Source organism: Photinus pyralis, unplaced genomic scaffold (genome assembly GCF_008802855.1).
Source record: "Photinus pyralis isolate 1611_PpyrPB1 unplaced genomic scaffold, Ppyr1.3 Ppyr1.4_LG8, whole genome shotgun sequence".
In the NCBI taxonomy this organism is placed as follows: Eukaryota; Metazoa; Arthropoda; class Insecta; order Coleoptera; family Lampyridae; genus Photinus; species Photinus pyralis.
Genome location: NW_022170819.1, coordinates 8,128,137 through 8,142,791, shown reverse-complemented (window position 1 = coordinate 8,142,791; position 14,655 = coordinate 8,128,137). Strand labels below are relative to the sequence as shown.

At 39.1% G+C, this 14,655-nt stretch overlaps 3 protein-coding genes across 5 annotated transcripts; 1 reads left to right on the top strand and 2 right to left on the bottom strand.

The window, feature by feature from the left end:
- Positions 1-2,785: 2,785 nt before the first annotated feature.
- LOC116178489 lies at positions 2,786-3,337 on the bottom strand. Its single transcript, XM_031497995.1, has 2 exons — positions 3,202-3,337; positions 2,786-3,156 (listed from the first exon to the last, which is right to left on the bottom strand). The coding sequence occupies exons 1-2, from the start codon at positions 3,249-3,251 to the stop codon at positions 2,793-2,795; spliced, it is 414 nt and encodes a 137-aa protein (XP_031353855.1). The 5' UTR covers positions 3,252-3,337; the 3' UTR covers positions 2,786-2,792.
- Positions 3,338-3,811: 474 nt separating this feature from the next.
- On the top strand, positions 3,812-6,888 carry LOC116178067 (60S ribosomal protein L3). Its single transcript, XM_031497354.1, has 7 exons — positions 3,812-3,860; positions 4,162-4,354; positions 5,168-5,336; positions 5,541-5,676; positions 5,732-5,918; positions 6,112-6,314; positions 6,494-6,888. Exons 1-7 carry the CDS (start codon positions 3,858-3,860, stop codon positions 6,824-6,826), a joined length of 1,224 nt encoding a protein of 407 aa, XP_031353214.1. The 5' UTR covers positions 3,812-3,857; the 3' UTR covers positions 6,827-6,888.
- On the bottom strand, positions 6,596-13,477 carry LOC116178066 (cytochrome P450 9e2-like). 3 transcript variants are annotated; one of them, XR_004146801.1, is made up of 7 exons: positions 13,208-13,477; positions 13,001-13,164; positions 12,626-12,957; positions 12,122-12,575; positions 11,593-12,077; positions 9,202-11,425; positions 6,596-7,128 (listed from the first exon to the last, which is right to left on the bottom strand). XR_004146801.1 is itself a non-coding variant. In XM_031497353.1 (6 exons), exons 1-5 carry the CDS (start codon positions 13,411-13,413, stop codon positions 11,635-11,637), a joined length of 1,599 nt encoding a protein of 532 aa, XP_031353213.1. In that variant the 5' UTR covers positions 13,414-13,477; the 3' UTR covers positions 6,596-7,128; positions 11,593-11,634. The 3 variants fall into 3 exon arrangements, 1 of the variants encoding a protein (XP_031353213.1); XM_031497353.1 differs by lacking the exon at positions 9,202-11,425; XR_004146800.1 differs by having other exon boundaries at positions 6,616-7,128; positions 9,202-12,077.
- Positions 13,478-14,655: the final 1,178 nt, after the last annotated feature.

Sequence of the window (14,655 nt, the reverse complement as noted above, 5' to 3'; positions counted from 1 at the left end):
GTCCGAATGCCCTGGCACCCACCATAGTGTGATACGGTTGCCGATTGCCAATTTCTTCAGATTGCAGAAGCATTCCCAGACTAGTTGCAGGTACGGCCTACTAACGCCTTCAGTGCAGCTTGACTGTCTATGAGGATGTCTATTTTTTGCCACCTTCTTACCCATTTCTAGGTTTATGAGGGCACATAGGTTTATGGCATAGACCTCTGCTTGAAAGATGAAAGATGGTGGCTTTTTGCCACAGTGATTCCAAGATTCGGCAATTTGGGCCGCTGATCCCTATCCCCTGTTTTACGGTTCGTTAGGTCACCTACCGCAGAGCTCCATAATAATAATAATAATAATATTTATTGGTGGTGTTTATACAGAAAATACTTCCACACGTCACAGTAGGGAAGCACAATTGCCACTTTATTATTCGGAGCCATCAAACTTGTAGTTCAAGTACTCATCGATGCTATAGAATGCTTTGGCACCAAGGAACACTCTGATTGTTTTTCTGAATTGTTGTTCTTCCAGATCCCTGATGTAGTCAGGAAGAGCATTGTAACATTTCTTCATGAAGTAGTTAATGTCTCGTCCTTTTACCGTCCGATAGTAGTCTTCGACAAGGTTGTTTTTAGTCCGTACATTGTAATGACATTTATCTTATCACTGTTTTTACGAAGGGTTGGAAGGGCCTTCTTTGCGTGTGTTAGACAGGTAAATATATATATACATGGGAATGTAAGGATGTTAAGTTTGGTGAAGGATGTTCTGCAACAATCTATATATTTGCGGTTGTCTATGATTCTTATGCACTTGCGCTGGACGGAAAACACTTTAGCTGCATGGACGGAATGTCCCCAACACAGTACCTACTGCGTAGCTTAATGTGGAGTGGATGTACCCATAGTATGCTTGTAGTAAGACCTGCTTTGTTACACTAGGTTTTAGATTTCTTATAATGTAGTTCATTTTAGACAGTTTACTGGACAGGTACAAGGCGTGCTCTGCCCACGTCAGCTTGCCATCGATATATATACCCAACAGTTTCACTGGGGGAGATTTATCTGTATCATGGAGGCCCAGTAACAGGGATTGATTTTTCAGTTCATTAGTACTTAGACCATTGCTCGTGAACCACTGGGTTATTCCTGACAGTAGCTTCTCAGACGATTTACTCAGGAGTTCCTTGCTGTCGGCTGTAGTAAGGGCGGTGGTATCGTCGGCAAAAAGAGTTAGGTACTGATGTGGTGCTGTTGAAAGTGATGACAGGTCATTAATGAAAACAAGAAATAGGATTGGCCCCACGGCTGCATTCTTGGATTTAAGTGAGTTAAGTGTAACATTGGGTACGATCATTGAGGTACGAACGAATTAGTGCTATACTGGTCGCATCGAATTTATACTTCGCAAGTTTCCTCATGGCTCACACAGTCAAATGACTTTGTTAGGTCAAAGAGAGACATTTGTGAGACTCTTTAGATTCAAACCCCTGCTTCACAAACTGTAGCAAGTAATTTATGGCTGTAGTAGTTGACCTGCCATTGGCAGGAAGAGTGTTTTTAAAACAGGGCTGGGCTCCAGAGTTCGTTTACTAGATACCGGTTCACATACCGATCACCCAGCAGGGTGGCTGATCTGAAGTAGATCAGTACCGGGACGGCACCGTTGTACCTAGTACAAGTCCTTGGCCACGAAACGACAGCCTGGCGAAGTAGCTGGTCCTCGATGCCTCTAACAACTTTGCCCACTTCCGCATTAGTCGTGGTATCCCATACGAGCATTCACAGGGCGATTCCCCTATCCGTCACCTGGAGACGCCCCCAGTAGGGTGCCACCCTATAAGTTGGGTACCGGAACCAAACCAACTGCATCTCTTTAGCCTTGGTAATGCCACAATTTTTGTTATCCTAGCTCTTCGCACCACCGCGTTGGATTTTAAACAATGTGTTGTCCCATGTGTAGTAGGTGAGGGGATTTTGAAGTGCACACATTCATACAAAGTGTGTTTATTTAAAAAAACACCCCAAATATTTTCGCTTTTATTTAAAATTCAAAAATATGCAAAAGCGCGTCTATAAAATTAAACTATAGTTGCAGTATCTAACGTGTCTACAAAAAATACATAATATTATGTGTCACCCTGTATATACAAGCAATTTGTCAACGTCGCATTTGAAATAGACGTAAAGTTACTAAAACTTCTCGCCCGCCCTCTCGTGACTCGTTGGCAATATAGAAATTGTGTTTCTTTTAGAAATCAACTTTGCAAAATGGTACGTATTAATCTTCAAGAAATATCCAAATAATCCCTCATTAAATGAAGCACAAAGATTCGAAATTATTGACACAAAGAGGTCAATGGTTTGTAATTGATGACAATTTTTGTGTCTTGTCCTATTGCTGCATTTTAAGGTTAGGTAATTCTAACCCTTTCGGTTTTAGGCCAAACGTACAAAGAAGGTAGGAATCGTTGGTAAATATGGAACCCGTTACGGCGCTTCCCTACGTAAAATGGTCAAGAAAATGGAAATCACACAGCATGCCAAATATTCATGTTCCTTCTGTGGAAAAGTGAGTACCAGTTCGTTGTCATGCCTATAGTAAATTGGGCGGTTTTAGGACTCTATGAAGAGGAATTGTGTGGGTATTTGGAGTTGCAAAAGGTGCAAACGTGTCGTTGCCGGAGGTGCTTGGGTGTACTCCACTACAGCAGCAGCTTCAGTACGATCAGCTGTGAGACGTTTACGCGAAGTTAAGGAACAATAATTTTGCTGTAGGATTTAAATAAAACATAAAATCAATTACTATTTTTTATTGTCTTTGGCAAGCTCTTCCAAGCGTGTTACAATTGCCTTGGTGTCTAACCCGTGTTCTTCGTTATACTTCAGGCTAATTATAAGCTGCTTCTCTTCCAAACCTTCAATGTGGTCATACAATGATTTGTCAAATTTCCGATCTATGTCTGACTCTTCACGAAGAATGCAAAAGTAAATTAGAAATACTGCTATGCTCGTTAATACAACGTACGGTTCGTACCATAAGCGAGTGTTTGGACCACCTTCACGCGAGTACTGTGCCTTCCACTGGTTGGCAGCACTTCGCGTATAGACCACTGGTCTGCTGATGTCTTCCGTAGGTTTAGTTGAGTTTGGTCTGGCCGAGCAAAACCTGCAATTTTCATTTTTAAAGGAACCACGCATTCATAGTACCTACTTGATGCTACGATAGTTTAAAATTGCCAATCTGCTCAGCCTCAGAATCATTTTTTGAATTGATTGCTTAATATTTTGAATTTCTCCGGCCTGCAAACAAAATTTGGTTATCTTATCTAACTGCTACAGTGTGGTCTTAAAAAATTAGAATGTATATATATACAGTGTGCCATACCCTACACACACCATAGTCGGCGATTAGAGTTTTTAATTCAAGGACTTACGTGCGAAAAACATCCTGATTTCGATTAAGCTGATATCTAGATCTAGATACATTAGGTTCAATTTCAATGTATCTAGATAGAAGGCGCATTTTACAAAATATAAATATTAGTTAGTAGGGAGTCACAGTGCCGCCCTCCCAGCGTGGAGTAAATTTAAACTGTTTCACAGCGTAATGATACTCTTTGGTATATCACTGCAATTTTTGGCGTTGCTAAAAAACTTTATTACTATAGTTTTCGATGGACTGAATTAATGCATAAAATGTATGTTCATTAGCAGTAGCTAAAATGACAGTGAATTATGTGGTATGTCCGAAACCTCTTTGGAAACCGCCGCCTATGCGAAAAATCTGGCAACAGTGCTTGTGTCTGCGTCAATAAATTTAAGGATCGGCCATCCACGCACTCTGTCATTTGCGTTTAGTCATCAGAAATGGTAAGTTGCAATACGTGTCGTTTATATTTTACAATTTTATTTTATTGAAGTCATCTTAAAATTATTTGACGATTTTTATATGTTGTTGTGTTTATTTGTTGCTATGCTAACGATATTTAATGGTATTTTTTGAAAAATAACCGAAATTTGACCACATGTTTAAAATGATGATACCATCTCTGTACATTTTGGTTAGAACCCGATATTTAATTGACGAAACCCTAGGGCGGTCTGATCTGTTTCGTTATACAAAATTACCTCGTAATATAATGAACTGTTTTGCTAATTGTTGCATTTTCAGTCTCACAGAAAGTTCAGTGCACCCCGTCATGGCTCCATGGGTTTCTACCCCAAGAAGCGCTCCCAAAGGCACCGCGGTAAAGTAAAGGCCTTCCCCAAGGATGATCCAAGCAAGCCTGTCCATTTGACCGCCTTCATCGGGTACAAGGCGGGCATGACTCACATCGTTCGTGAAGCCGACCGTCCTGGCTCGAGTAAGTGTGCTCATTGTGTATTTAGTGTAAGCGACACGTTCAGTATGAAGCCATTACCCTTCTGCTGGCGGACCGGATTTGTCCCCTTAGTGGCAACGTCCACCGCAGTGTCGCAGACCAGGTACCCTTCGGGTGGTGCGTAAGGCATATTCTGTGGTCTGTGTGTAGCCCCTGGGCGATGACACTTGGGTTACCCATGCCTTGTACAGTCCCATTAAATGAAACTGTAATGGTACTTACTCTTGCATATAATTGGTTCAGAATCTCCCAGTGATCTTTCATTATTCAGTAAAAAATCGTTAATGTATTGAATTCAATTTTCAAAAATCATTCAGTTTGCCCTATATTCATATAATTAATCAAAATCTTTGCTACTAATTTTATGTATTCCTGATTTATCCTGCATTTACACCATTATCTTAGGGTTATCTCTGCATTTTATTGTTAGAGGTAGAACAGTTTTTAATTCTAATTTAAACAAAATTTAGAAAGGCCTAGGGGCGGAATAATTTGGGGAAATTTTACTATTTTATCATTTTTAAATTAATTGAAAAAGGGCGTGGTTTAGTCTCGTTTTCAAATTCTTGAAACCCTGCTCACTTAAAAATAAAAATTTTTTTAATGGTACATTACACAATATAAAAGGCGTTTCATTTAAAATGTCTTATCACATTTCGTGTGAGACATCCTATATATAGAATTTTTGAGGAACAAAAAAGCACAAGAGTAGGTACTAGAGAGTGCCACTCAGGCTATTTGTATTACATAGTATACACATACTAGTATTAGTTACCTAATAGTTTAATTTGCTAGAAATAAACAAGAAAGAAATCGTCGAGGCGGTAACCATTCTAGAAACCCCACCAATGGTGGTGGTTGGCTGTGTGGGTTACATCGAAACGCCGCACGGCCTCCGCGCTTTAGTCACCGTCTGGGCCGAGCATCTTTCGGAAGATTGCCGCCGTCGCTTCTACAAGAACTGGTAAGATTACAGACTCTCCGTCCTACTTCCTAGCCTAACAAAACGTAAAGCTCTCCAATCGCTGCATGAGGGCAATACACACTCACATTGATCGGATAAGTCGATCCGTCTATGTGCCTAAGGACTTGTCTCCTCTAAACTATGAGGCATTTCCTTTGTGTTCTTGCAGAGACTTGTTTCTACACTGCTTTCAATCTCAATCAGGTATAAAAGCAAGAAGAAGGCTTTCACCAAAGCCTCCAAGAAATGGCAGGACGTTCTCGGTAAGAAATCGATCGAGCGCGATTTTAAGAAGATGCTGAAGTACTGCAAGGTTATCCGCGTAATTGCGCACACGCAGGTAAATTTCCGTTAAAAGTGCTCCGATTGCAAATCTTACCGATCATTTCCAATAGATGAAGCTGTTGAATTTGCGCCAGAAGAAGGCCCACATTATGGAAATTCAGGTTAACGGCGGTACAGTTGCCGACAAAGTCGCTTGGGTCAAGGATCATTTGGAGAAGCCCATCCCGGTTGCCTCCGTCTTTGCTCAAGATGAGATGATCGACTGTATTGGAGTTACTAAAGGCAAAGGATTTAAAGGTAATATTTTTTTTGGCAAAAAGCCCCCCTTGAGGCGAAAAATCTTAACGCCGCCCTTTTTATGTGATGAAGCATGATTGGTCTTACCGACTTCATTGACGATATTTTCATGCTGCCTTCCTACTGAAGACTCCCACCACTCTTTAACATCCCCTACTGTTGTAAATCAGATGCTAATTATCGTCTGTTCTAGGCGTCACCTCACGTTGGCACACCAAGAAATTACCCCGCAAGACGCATAAGGGTCTACGTAAAGTCGCCTGTATTGGCGCCTGGCATCCCTCGCGCGTTTCGTTCACGGTTGCTCGCGCCGGTCAAAAGGGCTACCATCACAGGACCGAAATCAACAAGAAGATTTACCGTATCGGATCCGGAATTCACACAAAGGACGGAAAGGTTTGTATCCCCTCCCCCCTCCGCTTTTTTTGCAACCCTCATTCTGCTAATGATGATTTCCATTGAGCCAAAAGGATTATGACAACATCTTTGATTACATATATGATAGGACTGACGCATCTTCCCATTTCCTTATTTTAAAATGGTCCTAACCTGGGCTTAATCAGAATCATTTTTAGGTTATCAAGAACAACGCCTCAACTGATTATGATTTAACAGAGAAGAGCATCACACCAATGGGCGGTTTCTGCCACTACGGTGTTGTCAATCACGATTTCCTCATGATTAAGGGTTGCTGTGCGGGTCCAAAGAAGAGGGTTATCACGTTGAGGAAATCCCTTCTCACACACACCAAGCGTGTTGCTCTCGAGAAGATCAATCTTAAGTTCATCGACACATCGTCCAAATTCGGCCATGGTAGATTCCAGACGCCTGCGGACAAGGTTGCCTTTATGGGTGTCCTCAAGAAGGATCGTATTAAAGAGGAGAAAAAATCTGCTCCCAACTCCTAAAATTGGATTTTTGTATCTTGATTTTATTGTATTGACTTCTTTACAATAAAATGTTTAAGTTATTTATTGTATAAATGTTGTAAATTTTCCTGTATTTTATAAATATGATTTTTCTATTGGCAATTTTCCATTTTTATGGTCCCGATATTGTGAAAAAGAGAATTGCATTTAGATTGTAATTTTCATTCCAGTATCGTATATTACTCTTGAGTGTTCCATGAGTTGGGGAATTCTTCCTCGATGTCAAACCATTACTCGTACAATTTTGTAGGACGACCAAGATCCAAGTCGATTGTTGCAAACTAGAAGATCATAATAAAGATTTCATACTGAATTTTTGTCTGTTTTGAGTCACCGCTAATTTTATCTTTGTACTTTCTAGGAAATGCTGTTATAATTATAAATAGTCAAATTAAAAATCTTAACTGAACTTACCTAAGCTTGGCAGATTGATTATAAATTCTTTTAAGTATTTACAGTCATTTTCGATCAAGCCCGTAGCCAAGATAATTAGTATAGGTGTTAAACGGTTTTCTCAATGATTATTCGAAATAACTAATTTTCGATTTTTAAATTTATGGAGTACCCTCTGCAAATCGCTTTTTGTGTTCCTTCTTTTTCAAAGGTTAGAAATGAAATTGGGCAACCTTTAATGACGTGGCTTTGCTATCCTTTGAGGTTTATTTATCGACAGAAATAAAACTATAGTAATTGTGTAGATGGGGACAAACCATGCTGTAGGTGGCGTTCTGGCCACCGCCACCCTCTGGCTATGGGCTTGTTTCTGATGGAAAAGTGAAGTAGATAAATATTTCAGAACTTCTAGAACCTAAAAAGACTCCTACAGAATAACAACGATCTAAAGGCTCTAAAGCAAATGCTAAACATATGTGGTAAATTCGTCAACGAAACTTGTGTTCTGGTAATAAATTTGAAAGCTTTTCTTCTCTAATTCTTTATTGTTAGTTTTAAAACGCATAACAATAAAAGTACAAAAAGACATTGAACATAGTCACAACAATACGTATGAGAAATTATGTACTGTCAGCCCAAAACTGGAGTTTTATCTAGTCTCCTAATCAGAAGCGGTGGCTTAGAAGAACATTGGACCTAGGGAGGCTATGCTAATTTGTGTTTCCCCGTTTTTAGCTTTCTAGCTCGAGCTAGATGGCTATTGTGATCACTGTTTAAAGGTGATATAGGGAACTATATCGACATCACCAATAGCCCAAACCACCCGTACACATTAACTCCTGAGGCGTGTACGATACTTGACATTGGAAAACTTCGCGTTTCGATCACCTATGAGGGTCTGATACAATGCGATTTCTGCCCAACACTTGGGATTTCAAGTGGAGATTTAAAGTGCGGGTTAATGGCGGAAGTAACTATCTGGTAAAAGGTCGAAATGCCAATGGCCCCTTAACGGGTAATAACGTTCTGCAGAGTGCAGTGGCACCTCTAGAAAAAAGCATTATGCGGGTCACTCTGTAATTGGGCGCAAGCCTGTTGAGGACCCAGAACAAGGGAGGGATAATAAATAAATAAGGGGAACGTTACCAAACACGAGTACTCAGCAGTGGCGTATTTACGGGGGGGGGGGGGGGTTCGTATTTAGGTAATACTCCGCTCCGCCCACTTTAAAATAAAGGCAATAATATATAGGTATATATAGAGAGCAATTTTGGTTTTCTCACTAAAATCTAAATACACTGCCTTTTTTTGAGGCTCGAAAAAAAAATTGTCTCTGATCGACCGTGGCCTGTAGAATCCATAATTTCAAACAGTTCCAAGATCGGACTACTAGATCAAAAGTTACAGCCCTTTGAATTTTTTGTCGAAATTGTTTTTTTGCCCATAACTTTTGATTGAGACGTCTAATCGAAAAAGTACGAATCGTTTTGGATTCTACGCACCGAAATTAATAAGAAAAAGTTTTTTCCCGAGAAATTTTGGTGCAGTCGATTTTTGGTAAAAAAGGAAGGTAATAACTGCCTTTTTTTGCCCAGAAAAAAAAATTGTCTCAGATCGACCGGAAAAAATATTTTCTTATAGAATGTGGCCTGTAGAATCCATAATTCCAAACAGTTCCAAGATCGGACTACTAGATCAAAAGTTACAGCCCTTTGAATTTTTTGTCGAAATTGGTTTTTTGCCCATAAATATACCTATTATTCAAAGTTTTCGTTGACTAATTAAAGCAAAAGCAATAATGGGGCCTATCGGCAGTAAGAAATAAAATACCGTTCTAATCTAATCTTTTTCGCCTGTGCAACCCAATTTCTATTTCTTACCCCCCCCCTTCTAGTACGCACTGGGTGACTGTATGTGCCACGAACTTGTTTAATCCCCCCCCAGAATAAATTTCTACGTACGCCACTGGTACTCGGTGAGGTGGAGGCTCCAGAGGTCTTTGCTTCTTCTGCCATCTTTAGGTGCTGGACTATAATGGGGTTGTGGAAATGCTTGATGTAGATAGATAGGTACTATAAGAAAATGAATTTTGTGCATTTTTGTTTAAACTCTGGGTTTTTTACCGGCACGTGAAAACCTGATGGCTAAACGCGTGGTTAGTTGCATGTAACTATGAAAATGATGACTTTACTAATAATTAGTCTCGCTCGAAGAACAAAGAATCATGCAATGAAGAAACTCAAAGAGAATGTGAATCCATTATACTTATTTAAAAATATATTCCTTCAACAAAAACTGTATGAAATTAAACAATTTTATGTATAACTTGCGAATGTACAACCAATGATTGAGAAGTTAGGAAGATTTTGTTAATTTATGCAGTTCGCAAACAACGCACCTCAAATGATTCATTACGGAGTTTCTGGAGGAAACAATAATAAGTTTAATAAGCCGGCGGCGTCGGGATGTGACGACCCCATCGCCCATCACCTTGCTTTTGGTGATGCAATCAGTCACACAGGGCAAAATGTCGTTGGGAGGACTGTCCTATATATTGTACCTGTCATATAACAGTAATTTTGATCATCGGCCTAAAGGGCCTCTGAGTGTGGCATATGACCGAAAAGGTATAAAAAATACGAATTAAAAAAATAGGGATAATACCTAAAGCGCCATTTCATCAACTCGTTGGTTCGTTTGATTTACGAAAAGGTATTAATAATGAAGAAACGCGTTTATTGTCATATATTAAAATTAAATGGGTAGGTATAACCAGTAAGGAAATATACTTACCTAGTCACGTTCTTAAGAAATCTATTCCGTAGTTGATTTGGCAGGGTGATCTATAAATATTCCCAAAATTCGATGATTTTGGAAATCAATGCGTCCTTAATTGTTTCGAAATGAAGTTCTTTTTTTTAAGTTTCACTAATACTACCCTATATGCTCTAACCTCTTCTTGGAAAGCGACGGATTATAATTAAGGCACATTAGACTACGACGTTAAGACCAAAAAATACTTTATTACTCTTTGCCCCAGGCGCTAGAAGTGCGCGCTGTAGCTACTAATTTTTAAAAAAATTCAATTTTCGGTCTGCAGACAATGAATACACTTACGTAAATTATTGCCCTTAACAAAATTTATCCTGGTAAATTAGTCTCCGAAAATCCGGCTTACAATAAGCTATCGTCCACAGCGTCTTGGTCTCTCGTTTGCCATGATTTCAATCAAATTCATAGACACCAAAGATTACCTTTAAAAATGCACACCTAAAAAACTCGTCTCGAAGGAAATTTTTCCCGAAAATTTGCCTCTGCGTAGTTTGCGTCCCAAGTGGAGTCGAGCCTTCTCTAGTGTGAATTTTCGTTGGGACAATGGTCCTGGTGGTTTAGAATTTAGAACGAAATGATTGAGGAGATTTTCAAAATTTGTACATTTTGCAAGCAAATGTTTTCTAGGTACCTACCATAATTACTCGCAATAACCCGGCGTAAGGATGATGTCTGTCTGTCCGACCGTCCAAGGTCTTCACTACTACTATACTTTTCAGTTTTCAATATATTTAGTTCGTTCTTTTTGAATTCGGTAGCTTATACTATGCGATCAAAAATGATTTGTTGTCGCGAGTCACCTTTGGAATTTTTGTTTACATGGGAAATCGTACTTAACTTGAACTTCCAAAGGCGACTCGACAGCAACTCGTTTTTGATGGCCCGTTATTAGCTCTGGCACCTGAGCCAAGATAATCTTGAAAATTAATGTGGGCATGCGTAGGATGTAGGATATCAACTTTATCATTTATTAATATATTTTTAACTTTCTTATTTATGAAGATAAAATTCTAACCATACAGGCATCTAGTATAGAAACAAACATAGTGCGCATATAATAGCTACATATCCTTTTGGGAAGTAGGTACTGATCAGTGCATGAAAAATGCGCTGAAGTTACTCGCCTTAGGGCGAAAACCTTTTTACTGATTTAACTGTAATTTTTCGGGAATTCAAAGCTGCCAGGTCTATCTGGGAATTTACAGTCCTATCTGGGAAAGCCCATATATATAGGTGGTACCTACACGCAAATAGCTGTTTTTCTCGCTAAAACTGTTCTATGGAAAGTTTGTTAGGGTTTTCCAGCGTTTGTTGTCCATATGCGCAACAGATTCTTTGATAAGTGTCAAAGCTCTAGAAAGCAATTAGGTAAGCTAATAGCACAGACAACATAGTATATGTTGTCTGTGCTAATAGGAAAATGCTGTTCTTTATACAATCAGCTTAGGATCAATAGGTACTTTTGGATTTCAGTGATTTATAGGGAATAATTTCCATCTCGAAACAATATAGGTACCTACCTTTATTTAAACAAATCTGTTGCTTCTAACACAAAATTGTAGTTACACTGATGGTCTTCTAGATTTAAATCCAAACCAAAAACCGTTTTTGGCATTAAGAGTAAACTGTTTAGGCGACAGTTTTATTGGAATGTCCGATTTGTCAACGACAACTACTTCAAAGTGTTGTAAGAGGTTGAAAATTAAAATTTTGATTTCTAGTAAGGCAAATCTGTTAGCGATACAGCTTCGAGGGCCAACGCCAAAGGGTATGTAAGTGTATGGACCGATATTCTTTTTGTTTTCCCTATTAAACCGTTCGGGGTCGAAACGATCGGGATCTGGAAATAATGCTGCATCTCGATGCATCCCGTACATCAAAATCGAAATGACATCGCCCTTTTCAAGGCGTAAAGGTTTCTCGCCCTCCCTTTCAGGTTGAATTGTGTACGGTTTGACACAAACGCGGTCGGTTGCTACTGCAATAGGCCATTTACGTAATGCCTCTGAAATTAGGTTACAGTCATCTGGAGAACTTCAAGTAACCTACCAGAAATAACCATGTCTAAGTATTCCATTTTGAGTAAGGACTCGTACGTTAACGTCCCGTCAGATTCTTTGAGCACATTGTCGATTTCCATTTGCAACTTCTGTTGCACGAAAGGATCTGCTGCCAGCTCGTAGACGGTAAAGCACATTAAAGTCGCCACAGATTCAAACCCAGCGAAAAAGAATATGAGCGCCTGGGCGGTTACATCATCATCAGTCAGTTGCAGATTCCGCTTCCTTTCCTTTCCAATCGCGGATTCTTCAATCACAGCAAATCCGGTATCGATAACTTCATTATCCCGATCATGTTCCAATTTTCCTTTCCTCGCCTGCATTAACAGGTGAATCATATCTGGGCGCACAATTCCGTTCTTCTCGCGCTCCTCAATGTTACTTACTACCAAATTTTTGAAAAACGCGCTAACTTTTTCGTCAAAAAATCGTATTCCCAAGAACTAAAATTCTTTGGTATAATGATTGCAAATTAATCCAGACTCACATATACCTTAGCCAATCGAGGGCTAGACAAAATTATCAAAAACGATAAGACCTTCCAGAATCCACTGAAGTTGGTCGCCTCCTTCCCCATTTTGTAAAATTCATTGTCGCGGTCTTTGAGAGAATCGCATACTATGCCGAAGGACGCAGATGCAATAATGTCATTGGTTAACCTGGTGAAAACATCTTTCAATTCTACAGTCACGACCTGTCCATCTTCTCGCTGGAAGTGTCTCACAAAGGTCTGTGCGCACTCCATTATGATTCCAAACATTGCCTTCATTTTGCGGCTGGTGAACGATGGACTGAGAGTAGCGCGCATTTCTTTCCATCTTTCACCTGAACGATAGTTGAAACTGGGACAAATTTTTCTTCGACTTACCTCTTAGGGACATCAAGTTTTTGCTAAACAATGGTTCTGCATCCTCGAAGAGAATTTGGTTGTGATCCACAAAATGGTCGAAATCTTTCACCGTAATTTGCTTAATCAATTCGGGGTCTCTAATTAGCAGCAATTTACTTGCAAATTGATACGTTCCCGTGTATCTAAAATGAATGCTGTAAAGTGATCCTTACAGGCGACTTTTACCTGTCGTTGGGAAATTCGCTGTACACGGCTGTAATACTGTCGGCCATAGGCGTGAGTTGTAAAATGGTTTTGAAGTTTTCCAACCATAATTTTGCAACACTACGTTGACGAACACCTTTCTTTGTCCAATATTGGTACGGCCTAATTATAATAAGGTAACTTATTAATAGGAATAGGCACAAAACAATTATTATTAAAATAGACATAATGGCGCGATGGTTTTACTTTGAGAAGAAACAATCAACTAGGTGTTTATTAGCAAATTGCGCGATTCCCACCGCGAGAGTCGTCCTTGATGTTTTAATCATATCTGGCACATCTGGCCATGGGTCAACTACTTGAATTAAAATGTTTGTAGGTAAGGGCAAGGCCATTGTCAATGACATCTGATGTTGTTCATTAAATTGTGTTTGATGAGACCTCTATTCGATAGCAAACATTCCGTTTTTGCCTATAAGTATGTAGGTACCTACTTCCCTTTATCGAATGGGACTTATCCAGCGATAAGAGTATAAGGGGGTGGGACGTCACAGGACGAGAACTCCGGTTTGAAGAGGCCTCATTTTGCTACACATTTATAAAAAAAATTGTTTCCTGCCGTGTTTAAGTGAATAATACTACAAGCCATAAATTTAAAAAAAGGAAACCCATTATTACTATTGGCTTAATTGTGCGATCAGCAACAATTTAAATAAGGTAATTTAGCAGTTTGGCTGTATTTTTGCCAAAATATCTATACACTTAAGCAAACCTATTATACCTGGACATTACCGATTTACTATATTGTTTCGCGGAAAATTTTCAGTTAATATGTCCCCTGGGACATTTTTCACAATTTTTGGGATATCTTTTAAGAAAAAAAAATTGACGAGACGAGAGATGATTGTTTAATACTTCATAAATATACATTATTGTTGAAAGAAGTGCGAAACAGGTGTTTCAGGCGGATCTATAGTTTTAGGGATAAGTATAGGTATCCAAAAATCTATCGTTTTCGACATTAGGTTTTTGAAAAACGGCCACTAAATCTGGAAAAGTTTAGTTTTCTTGATGAATCAAACAAGTTGGTGTTAATATTTTCATGTATTGTTTTAACCGATTACCTATATAAGATTTGTATTTTCAAAAGAGAGAGAGGCTCCTCTCTCCCTTACAGAAATGATTAGCACTTTTTTTTTATTTACTCCCCATTTTTTAAAATGTTACAATTCGTTATACGGGCGCATATTTCTGATCACAATTTTCTTACCCTTTTGGCGCTGCTGATCTCATAATCAACCAGAAAAATTGTTCCGGTTCGATTAGCATTGTTTAAATAAATACTTTTTTTTATAGCAGATATTAAAAGTTATAAATTGACAGTTTTAATAGGTTTGAATGAGTTCTTTAACCGTGAGGGTAGATAAAGTGGAATAGATACATTCTAATGACATCTTTCATCACCATTC

Excerpts from the sequence above, each read along its gene's own strand:
- LOC116178489 (XM_031497995.1), bottom strand. The coding sequence starts at position 3,251 with ATGATTCTGAGGCTGAGCAGATTGGCAATTTTAAACTATCGTAGCATC. Across the intron at positions 3,157-3,201 it reads TTAAACTATCGTAGCATCAA|GTTTTGCTCGGCCAGACCAA; the intron begins GTAGGTACTATG and ends TGAAAATTGCAG.
- LOC116178067 (XM_031497354.1), top strand. Across the intron at positions 4,355-5,167 it reads AGCCGACCGTCCTGGCTCGA|AAATAAACAAGAAAGAAATC; the intron begins GTAAGTGTGCTC and ends TTAATTTGCTAG. Across the intron at positions 5,919-6,111 it reads TAAAGGCAAAGGATTTAAAG|GCGTCACCTCACGTTGGCAC; the intron begins GTAATATTTTTT and ends CGTCTGTTCTAG.
- LOC116178066 (XM_031497353.1), bottom strand. The coding sequence starts at position 13,413 with ATGTCTATTTTAATAATAATTGTTTTGTGCCTATTCCTATTAATAAGT. Across the intron at positions 13,165-13,207 it reads AGCGAATTTCCCAACGACAG|ATACACGGGAACGTATCAAT; the intron begins GTAAAAGTCGCC and ends CATTCATTTTAG. Across the intron at positions 12,576-12,625 it reads CTAGCCCTCGATTGGCTAAG|TTCTTGGGAATACGATTTTT; the intron begins GTATATGTGAGT and ends AAAGAATTTTAG.